Source organism: Sinohyriopsis cumingii, chromosome 2, assembly GCF_028554795.1.
Source record: "Sinohyriopsis cumingii isolate HCF-2022 chromosome 2, ASM2855479v2, whole genome shotgun sequence".
NCBI lineage: Eukaryota > Metazoa > Mollusca > Bivalvia > Unionida > Unionidae > Sinohyriopsis > Sinohyriopsis cumingii.
Genome location: NC_142962.1, coordinates 85,434,292 through 85,455,224, shown reverse-complemented (window position 1 = coordinate 85,455,224; position 20,933 = coordinate 85,434,292). Strand labels below are relative to the sequence as shown.

Sequence of the window (20,933 nt, the reverse complement as noted above, 5' to 3'; positions counted from 1 at the left end):
AAATTTAGCAGAATCGACAAAAATAATGAAATCTATTCATTCCAGACTAAATAATAAAGTTGTTGCATTGTACATTCATTCATAATATGCTCTAAATTTCAATTTTAAGTAGATCAAACTGCCATTTTCTTTTGAAAGTGATGTCTAGCATGCAACTACATTCAAATGTATCTGGACAGAGTTATGTGCACAGTAATAATGTTGTTGTTGTGTAACTGATGAAACTGCTCTTGTGTATTTAGTTTGAAATACAGCATAAATTCAGTTATTTTGCTTCTTGGAGTGTATTTTTGTTTATATGATTAAGTCTTAGGTAGGATAAGAAAATGAGCATATAATAAAACAGTTACTGCATTTATATGGGAATATCAAGGTCATGCATTATATCCATCTGAAAAACTTGTTCATATTTTCCCATATAAATGCAGTAACCTATAAATATGGACTGCAGAGATTTGGTCTTACTTCCAAATTTTTTTTAGATGGCTGGTAATTTGTTCTGTGTCACAAACATGAATCACATCATCTGATCCTGAAGATTTAGCAATAAATTAATTTTAAATGTGGGAGAGGGGCTATTTCATGTCTGAATAAGGGCAGCCCATACCTTAGTTTTGTCCATAATGTGAGTCACACCTTTGATTTAAGCCAACCACATTGTAATTTTCAGATGTATAATTAGCCTTAAGTGAGAGAAAAACAGTGCATAAAACTGATGTTGTTATTAAATTACAAGAAAATATTATGGAATCAAATCATATGGATAATGATCTTATTCAATTTTCTTACCCAAAATTCAATTGGACAAATTTACCTAATCTAGTCAAATCTTACTTGGACATCTAGTAAATTGATTAGACTGTCTCTCATGTGGGCAACAGTGACCTTCTTTTTGTTTTAAGGTTGTAGTACTAGCAGAAACACATCCAACTATAAAGTTTCATGACTGGAACATAAACAGCACCCAATAAATAATCTTTTAAATTCAAGATGTTAATAAAGTCACTGAAGTATGAAATATATGTCAGACAGCTCTTGCTGTCAATAAGGATTTATAACTTTACAAGATGCTATTGTTGTTGTTGTTTTGGGAGGTTAAGGCCATTTTTTGGTGCAAGATAGGGTATATATGGTGACCAGTATAACTGGTTAAGGAAGAACCTGGCAAAACTCTGGTAAGAACCACCAATCCACAGGGGGGTACTACTGGCAACTTTCTCACAGACCCACATTGGTCAAGCTCAAGACTCAAACCCATATGGACAGACTGAGATAGCAGTGATTGGTAAAGGCAAGTGCCTTAGACCACTTGACCACCCGGAGCCCCATCACAAAATGCATCCAATCACTTAGTTGTATGCTTTTAGGTTGGATAATATGCATACACCATGCCCAAAACTAATGTGGTCATCATAATCAAAGCCAGTTAAAGAAAAAATATAGGTGACAATGAGCCTCTTTTGTTGCTAGGGTGGAGTAGTAACAGTGATTCATATCATCATAAATGTCATGAGTCTAGTGTGAACTGTGCCTGAGAATTTAACAAATACAAAATATAACTCAAGTCAGTGAAGCATAAATTATGGACCATAATGACCAACTATTGAAATGAATTCATGGTAGTAGTGTTCATGAAGTTACATCATCTCATGAACTTTCAGGCTCCTAATGACAGAACTGAATGTACATAACATGCAGAAAATGTAAATCATTATGATCTAAATACATTAACCATAAAAACCTAAGTCAGCAAAATGTGAAACGTTGGTCATTGAGACGATTTCTTTACAAGTGTGGTACTAAGAAAGAAGTATACAATCAGATAGTTTAATGGTTCAAGCATGAATAGCAATAACACAAAATTTACCCCAAGCTACTGAACTTGAAATATGGGTCACAATGACCTTCTTTAAAAATGTGTAGTACCACTCATTAAGATATATCTACTAACCAAGTGTCATAATTCCAGATCTAATAGTATTATACTGGAGGTAAAAACTTCTGTGGTCATGAGGTAAATGCCAGCACTTAATCTAGTCCTGTAAAATGTCAAATATTGGTGACAGTGATCTTCTTTTGTTGTAAGATGTAGTAATAACAGAAAAGGTTAATTCTTATCTTTGGCTACTGAGGAAAATCAAAACATACATTCCTCTTCAGTACAGGGTATCTTGTATAAAAGTTATATTCAGCCATATCTGGACTACTGTAATGTAATTTGGGGTAATACCTCTAATTCAAACATAACAACACTCCAAAAGAGGGTTTGCCATTTAATTCTAGATCAATGTATAGACAATTTTCAGGATGCAATGAATAATATAAAGGTTTTAACAATACATGAAAGAATATTTCTTAAAAAAGCCAAAGTGATGTATAAAGTACCCAGAAAAGCCATTCCTGTCTATCTAAGCAATATCTTTCACCAAAGAGATGCTGATGGCACTCCAAATTTAAGGTCCATAGGAAGTAAAAATTACATTGTACCAAGGCCAAAAAAAGGGAATTGTTTAAAAAAAGTTTTCAATATACAGGTCCACTGGTATGGAACAACATTCCCAGTGACATAAGGCAGGCTCCTAGCATTTCTTCTTTTGATAATCAGTATCTTAAATGGATAAAATCTTCAAAACATTGAACAGTTCTAGTACAAAAAAGACTGCCTACTTTTTTATAGTTTTGCATCAATTTGAATTTTTCAATGCAGGATGATATTTTATGTTTTATATATGTTTATGTGTTTACAGATGCCTGTGCATGTGTTCAAGGCTTGATAATTTTGAATTTTAAAATTACTTAATTATTTCGTGTCAAGCCAGATTCTTCACATCATTTTGTATATATTGTATGTATTGTATATAACAGATAGAAGGCCTCAAGGTAGATTAGTTCTGTAACTAACTGAGTTAACCTTCTCTAAATAAAGTCTTTATTATTATTATTATTATTATTATCATCATAACAGTGATGCATAGAATCTAGTTTATTGATTATAGCATGAACAGCGCTTGAGAAATAAACTTAAACACAAGAGTTAACCAAAGTCAGTGAAATAAAATATGAGTCACGTTAAGCAATTTTTGTGATGAGGGTTTAATATAGTCATCAAAATTTCTTTCTTTGCCAAGTTTCAAGATTCTGAGTAAAGCAAACCCTCCGATTTATGCATACATTGCATTTCTGAGAAACCATGTGTATGACACATTTGCTTGACATGAGTACATCCATCGCTGCAAAGCCACATCTTCATCCCTGTCAAAGACATAAAAAATGGTGGTTCCTGCTTCAGGACTAGGCTGTGCATTTTTGTACATATGTGAATGATGTGCTTCTTGGGGTATATTTTTCTTGTTGGATGTTATTATTAATTCACATAAACATGAGAGGTGTGTTAGTTAAATATGCATAAAACAGGATTTTACCATTTAACATTATTTATATAAAGTGCAAAAAAACCTGAACTAAAAGCAGTTACTTAACTAAGAATTTCCAACTAATATACATGTACATCCAAAGTTAGACCTTTCAGCCCCCCAAAACATAATGTAGGTGCCAGGAAACTCAATCAAAACTGTTGTCAAGGACCTAGGAAAGGATGCTGTTTATGTAATATATACTTTAATCTATATGGACACCAATGCCGATGCTGACATTATGGCACCAGCTTCCTTCTATTTTGTAGAGGAAAGATAAACATTTTGATCCACACAGTATCCAAATCTTACCTCGTATGTTCCCCCAGAGGCCATCTCAGCAGACCTGTAGTAGATGGAGGAATACATGGAGTTCTCTTTAGAGTCTCTGGCAAGTTTAATTTTGACCTCATTATGGACATAATCTTTGAACACATTGGCCTCCCGATGCTGCAGTCTCCAGGCTTTGCCACTGGCATCATGAAAACCTGACATGTTGATGGACTTCCACATTGATGAGTCTGTGAGGGACACTGATTTGGGTGGGCAAGCAGGGCCAATAGGGCTTTGGAGGTGAAGAATCACACCTACAGAATAAACATGTATAGTCAATGAAGGATCCAATTTCTATATCAGATATACAAGAATATAATTGTCTAATATGTTCATATGTCAGCAGTGAAAATGATATTTAGATAGTTTTGCAACAAATAAAATCCAGCATAATATTTTTTCTTCCTTCCATGAAAGAAAACTGAATATTTACAGCAATGTAATTATAATTCTTTTGAAAGCAAGTTTTTCTTGAAGAAAACTGAAACACAGATAAATATGTATTGTACCTGGTACCAACTAGACTAACATATTTTAATAATGTAAACCTTTTTCTTCCTTGCCTCATTTCATGAATAAACATTAAAACTGAGGAAATAAAGGATTATCTATGTGGTGTAAAATAATGACTTGAGCCAATATTGAATATATACAAAACTGATTTATGGCAAAACATGCAAAAATTAATTTTTATGTGGAAAAACGTTTATTATTTTTTTCTTAAAATCAGAATTTATACAACTCTTAAAAAATTTTAAAATATGTTTTGTATTTTTTACAGTAAATTACTACTAACATTATATCAGAAATTTTTATTTCATATATCTACCATGGCATCACCAATTCCAGGAACAAGCCAAGTCTACATACATAAAGATTACTGCACAATCTACAATGTGGCAGTTTAAATTATACTAACAGAATTGATAGATATTTTGTTTCAGGCAATATTATTTATTATTTACCTTCAAGAAAAGTTTTTCATCTTTTCTAATGAATAACATTTTATTATGAAGAAAACCTCTATTTCATTTGCATAACTTATCAGTTGTTTTTCTCATTTTCATTGTTGATAATAAAAAAGACTATTATTGTATCCATGTTATGGGATGATCACGGACAAATGAAAAGAGACCATTTATGGATTATATGTTTTTCTTAAGTTTACAAAGCATGAAATAAATAACACTTGATGAAGACCAAAATGCTTATCTGATGACCCTGCATGAGTTATTTGTTATCATTGGTTACTAATAGACTTCATACTGGTCCAGAAAAAAATGTTTGATTGATTGATTGTGGTTTTATGATGCGTCAGCACTTTAAGGCCATGTAGCGTCACAAGAAAGGTTATGTGATAAATGATTTATGTATGAAAACTGATCCATTATCAACAAGCAATAAAAGACAAAAAGAAAATTAATGAGATGGTTAAGAAAACACATGAAGGTTCCAGGTCAATGGGAATGTAAGAATGTAAATGGTGTGTCTAAATGGTAATAAGACAATAAAAGATAATTTATTGTGATTGAGACCATATGACCATGGTCTGCAGAAAAGAATATATAATGGATGTAACATGTTAAAACTTTTGCACTCTGCACAGACAGGGTAAATCACTTGAATGTGGGTTTCTCAAGCATGCTATACCAAATAATAGAGTGTAAAATTGTCATGCTGAATAAACTTTAAGTTTCATTTGGTAATATATGGACGTCTTTTACCATGTTGGTGGAGAATTCAGTATGGTTTAACATGTTCTTGCTCCATTAAAAATTCAAGATTCTTCAATAAATAGATCTCACCTGCTCTGTCCCTTTAAGCCATCAAAAGGTGTCAGAATCACCAAAACAACAATACACGAGACAACAATGTAGAAACCATTCCAGTATAATGTATTGCATGGAAACAATATTATACACTAGTAGTAAACTGATACATCCTAACTATCAAATATTATTTCCCCAGTATGGTATCTTCATTTTCACTGTAGACCCTATTACTACTGTATCCAGTTATGACAAGATCTCACACAAATTAAAGTTGATGTTAGAGAATGATGATTTTATTTCATAATTGTATTATTTCTCAGGCTAATATACCACATAGTTTAGGTGTCAGACCTTTGATCTTTAGTTCAGATATGTCATAAGCACTTTTTGATTCTGCCAGCATCAACTGATGGTGGAAAATGTTCTTGTCAAGTGTGTTGTCATATATAATATGGGACACGAGTCTTTCGTGTCAACTCTAATAGGAACTTATGATGATGTATCACCAGAGAAAATCTTGGCCTTTCTGAGGAAACTGGATTATCTAACAAATTTTGACAGTTTACTTGTTTTTTAAGTATTTTATATTTGTTTTTGTTTTTTAAATTTGATATATCTTTTACAGGAAATTGTAACATCTTTACCTTCTATTTTTTTTCTCAGTATTTCATGTTAACAGTATTGTGCTGATAATATCTACCTACAAATTTTAGTGGTGAAAATATACTTTGTAACTGAAATATACAAAAATTCAGTTGTTTAATGAAATCTATTTCACCACTGTTTCCCCCACTATTGTTGTCTTCATTACTATGATCAATTCTGTCTCATTCTTCTCATTGTTATTATTATCATCATTATTCTTACTATGATACATAATAATTATTATTTCCATGCTTTTGTGGAGGATATTGCAAGACCCTGTTTGTCCATTACTATACTGTCTCTAAACCAATTAATGGAAATCCATGAAACTTTCTATACCCCCCCCCCATTATACCATGTCTAAGAAAGTAGTACATGTAAACATACATCTCCTTCTCCCAGAAGTTTTCACAAATGTCCAAAGACAAATTAACTGGTCAGGTTAAACCCTTGAAACATTTTAAAAAGTCCTCTCTTCCCCAATGTGTGTGGCTCTTACTTACTGGTAGTCAGTATAATTAAAATTGGTTTTTGAATAAAGTAAAATGAAAAATAATTTGGCTCCTCATTTGTCCAATATGACTGTAGCCTTCATTTCCAGAAAGTTGATATGAAGAGATATTTCCTCCAGACCCTACTTGCTGCTGACAATGTCAATCGTCAACCCTATCAACTGACATCTGTAAATACTGTAATTATAGGTATTGTCTTCCTAAAGGAATTCATGTCATGAGCAAACATCACTGGACCAATGACACAGAAATAATACTATTCTGAACATGATCCTGACTTTCTCAAGAAGACTGGAAAAGGGGTGTCACTGGACCAGCAGAACCATCTGCAAAGTCCACATGAAACTGTGGCCAAGCAGAATCAGATCTGCTGTCCCATTGAACAAGCTCAGGAGTTGTAGGAGCTCTCACTGTAATCCACTCCATGTTGGAAATCAGCTCTTACTACAAGTTTTATTATCTGTACCACATGTATATTGAAGTAGACTGACCTGTTACGATTAGTATGAAACTCCATTCCTAGGTGGACAAAATGTTCAGGTTTCCTAGCTCATTATAAAGCCTACTAACAAAAAGGGACAGAAGATCATTCCTGCCTTTGAAAAATAGTATTTACCATTTGTTTTTATGGGATGTCATCTGGATATGCTACAGTCATTTTTGAAAATTTTTACTAAAAGAGGGTGATGAAGGAGTTTATAATTTTCTCTGAACACACATGTACTGATGTTGAAACTAAATGGCAATGCATAAAACTGCTACATATTTCATTGCTAGGAAAACCGAAGGAACTTGTATGAGCCTATGTGAATAAAGATGTGGAAATATATTTCGGTCAAGTCTAGACTGATTGCAAATTTGTCTCTTTCAATGGAAAGCCTCTTTAATCATGCTGTTCCATCCTGAACTTTTGCTTGGCAATGTATTTGTTGAGAAAGTCAAGGTTAGTGAACAGCTAGAACTTTCTGTTGGATTTTTACACTAGAATACACCTGGAATAAAACCAGAGACAGTTTGGTTTCTGAACAATCTGCACCACCTGCTTGTCAAGTAATAATCAGGTTTTGTTCAGCAAACTTTCATCTTACTCCAAATATGATGGCACAGCTGTCATTAATTGGGAAGATGAGATGGGATGACCCACAGTTTGATTAATGAAATCTGTAGCCCCACCAAAGCAATTTAGATTGTGCCCATTCACGCTGCAAAATTATTTCAATCCATGCTGATGAAAATAAGGTCAATTGGAAGGCTGTCTGTTGGTAGACAGGGTGGAAAATCAACAGCAGTTGTTAGGAGTAATGGCGATAGAGGACCTTCCTTCTTACCGACTTTATTAAACTGCCTGCTCAATTGAGTGGCCTGTTGCTGCCTGAAATTTGATTAATGTTACTGTTGCTTATTGCTGGACAGTACTTGACCTCTTGTTGATCATCTCTCTCATGAGACTGATTGATTTGGCCTAAATGTTTGAGCAATACTTTACTGATACATGTGCTGATAGACTGAAACTCTTTGACTTGATGTAAGCACCAATGAATGCAAGCCATCTAGATTGTGAAATATGTATAATAGTTTTTTTTCCAAGTTTAATATTAATCACAGCAACTAATGTGTAGCTGCATTACTTTAACTTTAGTTTTCTTAAAACATCTGAAGATTTGTTACAGTCATGTGATTTAAAGTGTGAATAATCAGTCTGACAATGTTTTATGGTAGTCTGGATATGTCTGACAGATGATATATTTCCAGGTCTTTGTTGTGTAGAGATTTAAAAAGATACTGCAAAAATAGCTGTATGGAGAAAAACATGAGTGTGATGATATTTCATATATAAAATATTTTTCGTTGCTTAGGCAGCTCCATGTTTATTTCAAATGACTTTAACTCCTGTCTCTTAAATCAGCTAAATGACTTCGCGAACATAAGAAGGGAAAACATTATTGCAGCTGAAACAGATAAAATAAAGGCAGTAGCAAAAGAAATGGTGAAATGTTGATTAATTACTTAATGATAGGCCCTTTAACTTTTATTTCATTATTTAAGATGGAAATAATTGATAATTTCAAAGGTTGCTGTTTTAATTATTTATATACCTACCAAATGTAATGCTCTATATTTTTATATTTTCCAGCATTAGAAGACTATATAAATCAGTGTATCAATATTTTTGGTAGGGGTGGGGTAATTCATTTTTTTTGTGGCCTGGATTTTATGCAAAAATATCTATTTTGTGTAGAATTGTTAGTAATATTTTTCTTCTTTTCATAATATGAGAACAAATTTTATCAAGAAAATTATTAAATCATTATAATGTTAGTAGATATTTACATAGCAGTGTTAGTATTCTTTAAATGATAAATAAAACCAAAAACAAAACAAAAAATTTAAAATAGTTAAAAGATATGCTCTCTGGCTGAGGTTACAAAATGATCACAAAATTTAGTTTGAACATCCCACCAATGATCAAAATATCCAGACACTAAAAACTAATTACTTTTCTCTCTGTCCTGATATTTCATGTACTAATTAAAATGATAAATTTACTGGAAAATTGTTTGGAAAATTAATATTTTTATTGTCATGATCAACTAGGTAGTCCAGCAATATTGCATTATATCTATGTGTGCCAATCAAGAATGTGTGCATGATAATACCAAAGCGTTCTTTTACAAAAAAATGAATTCTAGTTGAATTTCTAATTTTGGCTTTTCTTCTTTTTTTGTAAAGCTATGACAGTCTGTTCAGTGTGTGCATATACTGCTGTTGGTGACAAGTCTGTTTGGAGACTATGGTCACAAATGTGACCCAGTTTAAACATTGATATTGTTTCATAATATAAAGTTTGTCTTTGACAACAGAATGTATCAATGAAATAATATACATCTATTCATATGATTGATAGGTAATCTATATTTTCCTTCAAAAAGGCTTAAAGCATCTTGACACTAAAACTCCAAATATAGCAATCATCACGCTAAATATGTAATGGAGCCAAATCACTTAAACTGGTTTAGGAATTTAATTGTGGGAATACCATTATTTGAGCTCTGATTATATATGTATGAAGACTCGATCAAATATATTCAAAATGAGGTTACCAAGAGGAAATATACAACTTAAATAAAACTGGGATTACAAGAACTTGTGAAATGCAATGGTAACCAGATCAAGATAGTGCAGTGAGGTTTTCCGACACAAGCTGCAACCTTGTCCCCATCTTTTGAACAATTGGACAGGTATAGAGGGACATATGAATGCAAGGATGGATGGGATTTAATGGTACATCAGCACAATGCTGACTATATAGTGGTATTTAAAAGTTAATTTAAAAATTATGCAAAGGTAAAATTTGGACAATCTTAAGGGTGATAACCCTTCGAAATAAACATAACTATTTACTTCAAAAGATAAATTATAATAAGGTGTACAATTCTAGAAAAGTTATATAAAATAAAAGATAAAGCTAACCAATATAAGGGTTTACTCTGGTGAAACTATCTTTGCATTACAAATTTGCTATCTTACTGGGTGGAAATCAACAAGAATGTGTTATACTGTCAGTAGACATTGCAAGGCTAAGCACATTCTACATAAGATTTATTAACCCTTTGGTATTACAGCTGTTGTGCAGTTTCACTACTGCTGAGTGCTATCATATCAGTTACTGAGGCTGGTTGCTAAGCTGAATACTAACTAGATCATCATCAAGGCTGACTACAGAAACTGACAATAAAAACATGGTTTAATTTGTATTCTTTATTTCATTAGCTTTTGCTGGATTTCAGTGAAATAAAAAACAGCTTACCTTGTATAGTGTCTGTTATTCATATATTTCCACTTTAAATACTCTTAAATCCTATCATACAAGAAATCCCAGCAAGTAAACAGTTTTGAATCCCAAAAAATAAATCCAACATTTACATATGTACATATAGAAACATGAATGAACACTCTGATTACAAAGGTGAGAATGGTACCTCTCAAAACAGTCATTATCCACACATATATGACGATGTATATTCCATGACATGCCCACATCTCCATGATGCTGATTTCATACCATTTCAGGTCTGCTTTTGGTCCCCCATTTTCTTGGCACAATTGTTTGTTTCTTTCACAAGTTTTTCCACCAGATAGACAGGAAAAAACTTGAGAAAAAAATCCTACTCATTGCTTAGTAGTCTAAGCTCGATTGTTGAACCAACATGAGAATAAAAATCATTGATCTCGAACATGGCAAGGTCATAACTCCATTGTGCAAGTGGAACTATGTCCGTCTCGTCAGTTGATTAAAAACCACTTACAACTGGTGGTGAAATGGGATTAACATTAATATCTGATCCATTTTCTAAAAATGATCCATTAAACTCTTTGATATCACTTGCACTGAACCATATGAAGTCGCTCATATCTGAATTGGAATCCATCTTTGTTTATCTCAACTACATGTGTTTCATAAAGTGCAGAAAAGCCTTTACAGTGTGTCTAATTTTAACCTCTCAGATTTCAAACTTGTATCAAAATGTTGAGTAAACAGTCCTCTCATTGGTTATGATAATCAAAAATATGTAAACTTCTGTACATTCAACCAATCAACATTTAGTTAATATAGCAGTCACATCTGCATAGATGCAACACTGGGGTTTTGAGTACTGCTGAACTATATGCAAATAAGCAACACTGGGGTAATAAACTAGGCTTATCGACACTGCATATATGCATCAATGGGGTTCAGGAGCTATTTACAGGTGATGCTTAGATGTGGCAGTCATAGCTAAAGGGTTACGTTAATTTTCTGGTGTAAATGCATCTCAATTTCACTCACCTGATACCTTTGTTGTTGATCCCCACCAAACCACATCATCTTCGAAATCTGTACCCTCCGTAACATGTCCAGATGTGGGTAATGAATCATCAAACAGAATAGGGGAACTAATCTCTGTTATGTACAGGTCAGCTTCATTGACAACCACCAGCTTTACATAGTAAGGTGTTGAGGTCTGAAAGAGTTTTAAGAAGACTCGTGCAGTCATACCATTTGGGCTTAACATTTAAATTTTGTTTATCCAGTGGTCCCATTAACATTAGGTTCAAGCAGGCCTGAAATCATTTACAGTTAACCTTACTATTTAGCATGTTTTAAACTATTTTTAAAGGCATATAAGCTAGGAATATGTTAATTTTGTAAATATAAGCTAACAGATATATCCAAATGAAAATAAGTATTCAGGGATAGAGGTATTAAGATGGCAATGAAATTAGTCAATAGCATCAATAGCAGCCAATTAATAACTTCATTTGTTAGTACAAATATTGCTTAATACAGTAAAATCTTTCTTGAGAAAACAACCATTCTGCAAATAAAAAGTCATCTCTTGAGATAGATGGTCTCTCAAATATTTTTGTGCAAGATGATCAGTTTACAAGGTAGAAATTAAACAGGACATAAGGAAAAATACCATCAATTATGGTACATGCATTTTCTTTTTAATTTACATTTCTTGTCAAAATATTGCATTAATTTAATTTTAAAAAATGTTATACAGCAATAAAGATATACATCTGTTGCAAAATATTTACATTTACATTTGAAGAGCAGATCGTACATGCATTAAATATAAATTGCAAAATTAATCAAGGTAACATTTATCCTGTCCATATTTTTACTTCACATGTACATAGATTTCAGAGTTACTTCATATGTAGCTTAGGAATCACACATTTAGCTATGATAACAATCCCCTATCACGTATTTGAACTGCACTAAAATAAATTTGATCAGATTTTGGGTAAATATGGAATACATATCTACAAATGAACAAAATATATATATAAAAAAACTGAATTACCCATCCAGAAACAAAATAAATTTATTGACAAGAAAAAGTCAAAAGCTTAATTCACTGATGACATAAAGAGATTGTCTTCATAAACAAAGATGGTAACTGGCTGCACTTCAGTGAACAGATGATGGTTGGGTTGGGGGTTTAATAACATCAAAAAAGGAACAAACATGAACATTTTACAATGACAATTAAATTTGGAAAATAATAATCACCCATTATGGATTCACTCCAAAGCCAAACAACATACTCAATAGCCACAGTGAAACCTTTAAGAAAGTTTCTCATTTTGACATTAATGGTATTGTCTTCGTTGCCAATGTTAAAGATATAATATCAATCACTAATTTGACTATGTATGTCCTTGACTGCTCCCTTTGAAGCAGGAATGGTTAATTATAATTTGGATTCACATGACTTTGGTACTACAATTATGGTTAGTAACATGTACTTTAATCTTAATTAGGTGTGCAGCATACAAATAATAATAGTATGACCTGTAGATTTTAGAGATCTGGTAGCCAGACTCAGTTTCTTTTATTTATAACCAACTCTCCTAAGTGGTTATGTTTACAAGGGACTGAGTAAAGGTCAGTGGTTTTTATCTCTGTTCTACCAATGTAGTCATTTATAGCAGTGTTGTTTAGAACAATCTGCACTAAGCCTGCAGATCTTCCTAAGTGATGGTGGTTACAAACAACAGAATAAAGGTCTGTGGTGTTTATTTCTATTTTTGTGATGCAGTTATTTAAAGCATTACCCAAATGCTCAATTTGCCTGATAGTTGTGGTCACTGGTCAAATTCTGCAGGTAATTGCTCATGACAGTGCATTCATATAATCAAACTGATCCAACTGCATGATTGTGGGCATAAATAACAGGTGGTTGCTCATAGTAGAGGTCACCCAAGACAAGCCAGTAGAAGAAAGAAAACAACTCCAGAATTCTGGGGTCATTCCAAGCCTACCTTCTGATTTCTTAATATCTCCCAAATTTTTGCAAAGAACTCCCGATTATTATGTTATGTTTGGCAATTTTTATTTCTCCTTAAAAAAATCCATCATAAATAGATATATCCTATGCAATGCACAGAAGCCATGGTCTGATTTATTACCCATAAATACTGTTGTGATGAAATAATTACTAACACACTCTACAAAGAATTTTTTCTTCAGTAAATAGAACGTTGAGTTTAGGCATTATTCACATCAATTTATGATTTTGTTTTAACCCAACAACAATACTAAAATCAGAAAATAAACCACACAAAAATAAACCACAACAATAAAATTGTCAGCAATTAGTTTCAATCCCAAGAATGATCACTGTGATGCCGTAGCATCTCTATTCTAACCAAAGAAACTTACATCAGTGAACACCTGACATTACTGTACCGTATTATTGTTATTAATTTAAAAAAAGAAAGAAAGAAACATACCAAGCAGCTTATGTGCCCTCAAAAAGCAAATTCAGAATAAATATGTTATTTTGTAAACAATGTTAAATGCCTTTTGAGTCGAGAATAAGGAAATAAGGTGGGATATAAAATGTGGGAAAAATAGTTGCCACATGTATAGTAGCTTGAGACTGCCTATTTACATCAAATTAGGGCAATGTTTATTTGCCAATCAATTGCCGGCACTTACAAAACACACTGTGGAACATGGTTTCTTTGAATTATGTTGGTGGACCAGTCCTTTTCACAAGATAACTTCAATGATAAGGATCAACTGTTAATTAGCCACACTGGTTTTCTTCCTTGTTTACACAAGACAAACCTTTAGCTATTGTGCAGTTTGGCCAAAGCTGACAAGAATATGAAAAGAGGGCACATCCTGGGGGAAAATAAGGTGCACCACAGGCAGAAATGGTGCATCCTTATAGTATTTTATGCATATTGAACCTGGGGGATGTCAATATTAGTCTTAAAAAATGCAGTGAAAAACTCCCAATTTTAGGTCCCAATTTCCCTATTTTTTTTAAGACAATCTCCCAACCTGGCTTTTGAGAAGTTGACAGGTATGTGCATCATATTTAAACAATTCCTTTTTTGCATTATTCTTCTTTACCAATGAAAATCAAAAAATAACCTCTTTGACTTGACCTCCAGAAATTGCAAAATGTAATAAGTAAGCCAATACCAGAACACTTGATATACAGTAAATCAGTTATTACAAACACAAGTGAAACATACGATGAGGTATACTAAATACGTGATAACATGGATGGAACAATCCACTGCTAAAACAAAGGGTTAATGATAAACCTGTTTTACTGTTTATGCAGATTTCACTCTTACCAGTACTCAAATTCATTTGATATTTCCATGACTTTAAAACTTTTAATGTAATAATTTTCATGTTATTAAATTATGATTTCTTTTTTGAAAAGAAAAGAAGAATAACCTGAAGTCATTAGTAAACTGTAGTATTTACTGTAAAGGTTTATTTGTCAATATTTATCTGCAAATTTGTCCTTCTGAAGTGTGCAAATTCAAACAGAACTCATACAGGGCTCCTTATTTCTGAAATGTCAGGATCTGGTATAACAATGAGTTTTCCTAATGTAATGCTTGAAAGAGGCTTTCCAGATGAGATGAGGTTTTCAATGTCCTATGTCATCATGCTGTTGTAATGCCTTTGTATTTCACATAAATATGACAGTTTCATTGGATAATTATACATCTGTTTACAAAGTAATGTTCAATGATATAACTAAGGCCTTCAACTTATTGTGGATTGATTGACTGCAGAAAGTCCAGAAAAAATATATGGGGAGAGATATCTTTGTAGTTCTGCTTCCACAAAGTTTTAGAGAAGTACCTTTTATCAGTAACAAAGACCAATTCAGCATTTTTATTAGATCTGGTAACAGAGATCTCACTGAGCAAAGTTAGATTTTGGTCTAACAAGACTACCCTTAAGGCAAAAAAACAGTTTACACCTGTGTATAAATTTGCATCCCACATTTAGACCCTCTAATGCTTAAAATTTTGTTTAAATATGACAAAACTAATGTTCAATAATGAATCAAACTTGCTTTAAGTTTTAACAAAATAAATCTCAGTTTCCATTTTATGAGTAAGAGTATAAAAACTCAAAAATCTGTACAGAAGTTTAAAGATAAGCAAGAAATAATCTTTGTAATTTTACTGATGATGGGAGCATAAATAAATATGAATTATGGCAATCGCTTAATACAGACTTCCCACTATTATCATAAAAATTATCATCACAAATAAAAATTCTCAAAGTAATTCTTTTAAAATTATAGCAGGTAAAAAAAAATTATGAACAGATTTTAAAGAGGTGAATATTTGGACAAAAGAGCATCTCACAAAAAGAACACCTGAAAAAAAGAAAAGACATTCAGTTCTGGTACCAACCAAAAGAGATAAATCTCTGATTGTGAAAGTGGTGGTATTAGGAGCCAGGATGATGTTCGACACAAGCGTTATCATTGAGTCATTATTTGTTGACTGACAGGAATCTCTCTTCAACAGTGTCAGATTGTAGTGCTTGATACCAGACTCTGCATCCATATAGCCCTCCCAGTAAGCAGTAATACTGTCAGACTTGGGTGTATAAGATACAGCCTGAAATGGATTAGATTGTGAAATATCATTGTTTTGAATTACACTTTTTCAAATTCCAATTAATCACATCATTAAGCAAGAGTGTTGTAATACTAAAAATAGCAATGTGGAGTGTCCAACTTTTTTGATCTCATTGCACCATACCACAGCAAAACCTGTACATCTTTATGTATCTAGTGGCAATCATCTAAAGAACTTTTTATTCACTTTTCAAGATATATAGAAAACAGAAAAATGATCAGAGAAAAAATGTATGAAGTTTCAGGTAGCAATCCAAGCTTGAGAAGATAATTTGGCACAAAATTCAAAGCTAAAATTATATTGTAATCGTATAAAAAAAGTGAGAAGAATGAAATTTGAATATGTATGTAATTAATGGTTTCATAAAACTGGAAGATATTAGTCAGATTCAACAGCATATAGTACTACGTAACGTTTCTCTAAAATATTAATGGGATGACTTACCATGCCAAAGTATGGTCCTGCTCTCAGCTGACCTCTGCTGGGTGGGGTAACATCGATGGTAAACTCATGCATGCTCATATTACACTCTCCAGCCATGTCCAAGCCTACAATTATAATTCTGCATTAGGAGCCAACTTTCAATGATTTCCCTAAAGTGTACTGTTACAAAGCTTCAATGTAAAACATACTTAACATCCATGTATTTCTGTAAGATTTGTATCCAGTACAAATTAGTTATCATGAACTGTAATCTCACAAATGATGTTGATCATGGTTCAAAAGACCACCTCTTGACTTTAAGATTTATTTTCTACTATGATAATGTGTGTGCATTGTCAACATAATCTCTAGCTGTCAAATCTCTCATTTTGTTAAAGTATCGTTTTTTGGTTTTTAAAAAGTTTTCATGTTTATAGATAAAATCTAAAAACCAATATAAAACTGTAAGATTAAATTGTTATAGAGTTTACATAAATTTCTACCTTTTTTTATATGGAATCCACTTGCATGCACAACTAAGATGAAAATAATTTAATATTGAGGTCTTCCTGCTATACATAACATCAAAATTGTGTTGTATAATCACTATCCTAAATCCTGGAACTGAGAATCATTGTATGGATTGATTGACTTTACAGATCTCAATGTCAATCACAATATTTAAGTAGCATTTATTTTAAAGAATCTTTGAGCATAATGATGATACAAAACTTTAGCAAATTAAAAAATAATTTTGGTGGTATTCCAGGGGTCACACTGCCAGGTCAAATAGGTGACCAAGTTGCTGAAAAAAAGTAAACTCTGCCTTCTTCTATTAGGAAAATGAAAATGACATTGCCCTGTCATTTTTTTGGATATGCAGTGACTGACAGTGGACATGGCTTTTTGAGATACTTCCTCAACCCATACAAGTAGCTAGTGTTAAGTCCTAGGCAAAATGTATTGCCTGTGGCATTAGTAGATGTTCACATCAACTGCAATGACAAAACAAACTCTTGCAAATTCCCAGGGATGTGTTCTCCCAACTTGTGTTTTGAAACTAAGGCATATATATGTGAATAATAAATAATGTGAGATTTTGCAAGGCTTTAAGTGTCAAGAAGGAATCCAAAAATATAAGTAAATTGTTTTTGAGAGGTTTCAATGTAGTTCAAAGATATGAATATGGCTGTCATTTCAGTTTTAAAAATGGAGGCTTTTTTGGTGCCATGTACTGTTGCAATGGCAGCTGTAGCCTTATCTCCATCTTTTGAACCATCAGTCTACAGGGACAAATGGCAGATAAATGAAAATCATAGAAAGGTCTTATTTTCACTGAATTCTGAAAAAGGAGAGACTTGGTTGTGGGCATTTTGTAATGGCATGATCAAATACTGTATTTATTCTAATTTAGGTATCCTTTTTTAGCCTGTTTTAAATCTGGAAGTGCAATTTTTACAGACATAATTTTGGTTCTCTATAAAAAAACATTTTAAAAACACATGGAAATATGAAGGGGGGCCTTGAGATTCTCACCTAGTAGGGTTTCAAGGGGCAGTGTGCCTTATCAAAAAGTTGATGGAATCAAAGGCCCCTGGCCAAAAATGACTTTTTTTTTACTCTGAGAGCATACAAGACTGTACCTGGGAGCCCTTATCATAATATATTGCAAATTTCTTAATTTTATTAAAAAAAAATAATTTGAAAAACAACAAACTTACCCAACTTTAAGAATTTCATAATGTTCATAGTCACATCAATTTATTCTCCAGTAATATTAGTGCTGAATGTATTACATGGGCATGTTAGTGCTCACACAATAATTCCGTCACAATAATTTGTTAATTTTGCAGCACATGTTACATATATCACACTTCTGTCTTTTCATAATAACTCTATTTATTTTATCTTTCATGTTAAAGTTGTTAATTATTTCCATCAACTATTTAAAAATATTTACATAAATTCATTTGTCTTTCCCCCATTGGACACAATGTATTGATACAGATGTGTTAGGCATGCATTATTGCAGCCTTGGAACTTTTTTTATTTACCTTCCTTAAGTAGCCATTGATTTTGTGGGTGAAGGATCAATTGTTTCTTTTATTCTCTATGAATTTTATTTTTCTTCTTTAAGCTCTTCCTTACATTGTCAACATGCAGTTCACATATTCTGCATCTGCCTTCTCATTTAAGAAATCTTTCTTTAACACTGTATCACTTTTCCTAATCCAATCAGACCATAACTGATGCTTTTATATTTATTCTCCCTGATTTGGAATCAATAACATTCAAGGATGACATAGAAGTTATCTGGCAACAATACCACTACCTCCCCACCAGTGATCTATATGTTGTCCCTCCCTTTAATCAGTTTAGAGTTTTCTAACTTCCAAATCATACTGGGTAAACTACTTCTCATTCAACATGTTAAATGCTAGAGTTGGCAACAGTAGTTCAGATCTTGTTGGCAATGTTGGCAAATGTTAGTCCTCTGGTGTTCAGTTTTCATATAAATTGACCAACTACAATCCCAATGACTTGTTCAAGCCGATCCCATTTCCACATATTTTTCAAACCTTTATCCAACTGTTTTATTTCAGTCCTTATCAATAGTTTGGGATGACATGTTTGGCAAGCATGCTTATTTCCATCACTTTCTGTCACACAAAGATTCACTAAAATAGTAGTGTGTAGTGTGTAATGTGTTGTGATTTGGATTTTTAATGTAGCTTTAACAATTATTCAGTCACATCACGTCGATGTCTGCAATGTGGCAGTTTATAGTGATGGGGCATCATGCCACAAACATCTAGCATGCTGTCCCACCCAGTCACATTATCCTGACACCAGGCCAACCAGTCCTAACACTAACCTCTTAATGCTGAGTACCAAGCGAGGCAGCTGTTAGAACCATTGTTATAAGTCTTTGGTATGACTCGGCCAAGGATTGAACCCACGACCTTCTACATCTGAGGCAGATGCTCTAACCATTAGGCCACTGGAGCAGTACTAAACTAGGAGAAATGTTTGACCAGTCAGAATGCTCTTTATAAAGATTGCCATTAAATAACATATTGAATAAATACTATTACAAGGATTGGCTGGACAGACCATTATTTAAAACCCAGACTGGAGATGATAGAAAAAAAAATGGACCATATGAAGGAAAACTGGATTCAGGTCAGGCAAGACAAAAGTGGAATTCTGCTGTAAAACAGACAACAATCATCACTAGTTTTAAGTAAATTGTACATAGTTTCAATTTTGGGGGGTACCAGCTTAGGATGTTTCAGCTTTCATATATCAATAAGTACCATCTGATAGATGCTGCAAATGATGGTAACTACATCAGCAATCCTGATATCCTTGTATTTGTTGAATATATCAAGTAGATTAAAGGTTTTCATGGCACATACGGTATGCAACTGGACCTTGGTCATAGGACTATGAGTTTTCAAATTTCATTATAGCAGTTTGTCTTTGATTTGTTTATCCATTAAAATGCCAAGCAATTCAAGTACAATGCAAATGTCACTAGGTCTAGTTTTTAGATTATTTCTTTATTGGACAATCAATAAAGATGTTATCTAAAAAGCTTAATTCAAAGGTGACCAGATCTAGTTTACATATAGTTTCCTTGTCTGACAATCAACAGAGTATCATCAACTAAGCCTGTTTGGTCATTATACTTTTTCAATTGCTTCAACACTTGACACAAAACATAAAAGGTATGAAAGCTTATCCCATGGACTTCACAAAAACCCTATAATTGTGTAGTATTTTTAATTTTCTCAGGTTATTATTATAGATATTAAATCTGTCTCTCACACAATATGGTTTGTGTCAAAGTGTGCTAGTACATAATACTGTACCTTTAAAAACAAAAAATATGAAGCCTAAGCCTGAATATAAAAAAAGGACAAAAACTTGACTCTTATCATCATCCTCAAAGACTTATTTAGAGTCGAGATCAAATAAAAGTTTACTGTACTGAAAAAAAAACCATTAATTAGATGTCACATAATCTTAAGGTTACAAGTCAGTATGTTCTCAATTAATATTAAAAAAATTAAAAACAGTACAGTGGACTAATATACTGTTATAGGGGAAATTATATATAATAGTGTTTAGAAAGAAAAAAATTGTTCTTTTAAAAAATATTTAGTTTCAGAGGAAGCCATTTAATATTAGAGGTAAATTACTAACACTAAAGCAGTAGCAAATCCAAAATAAAAAAATTATATATTTTCTGTTATATTTAATAATGATTTATATGAATCATTTTTTATTGTCAGCTTCTTTAAATATTATAATATTAAATTTCACCAATATATTTTGGAAAATATGTTTAGCAAGAGTCACTGGAATGT

At 32.6% G+C, this 20,933-nt stretch overlaps 1 protein-coding gene across 1 annotated transcript in view; it reads right to left on the bottom strand.

Moving 5' to 3' along the window:
* LOC149805308 (uncharacterized) overlaps window positions 1–20,933 on the bottom strand; it is a 471,406-nt gene that overhangs the window by 81,702 nt on the left and 368,771 nt on the right. Inside the window, exons 95-98 of the mRNA XM_089934018.1 lie at window positions 16,582–16,685; window positions 15,907–16,116; window positions 11,504–11,678; window positions 3,726–4,000 (exon numbers count right to left, since the gene is read on the bottom strand). Of these exons, the coding sequence (XP_089790144.1) occupies window positions 3,726–4,000; window positions 11,504–11,678; window positions 15,907–16,116; window positions 16,582–16,685 (764 nt within the window). The remainder of the gene's footprint in view (window positions 1–3,725; window positions 4,001–11,503; window positions 11,679–15,906; window positions 16,117–16,581; window positions 16,686–20,933) is intronic.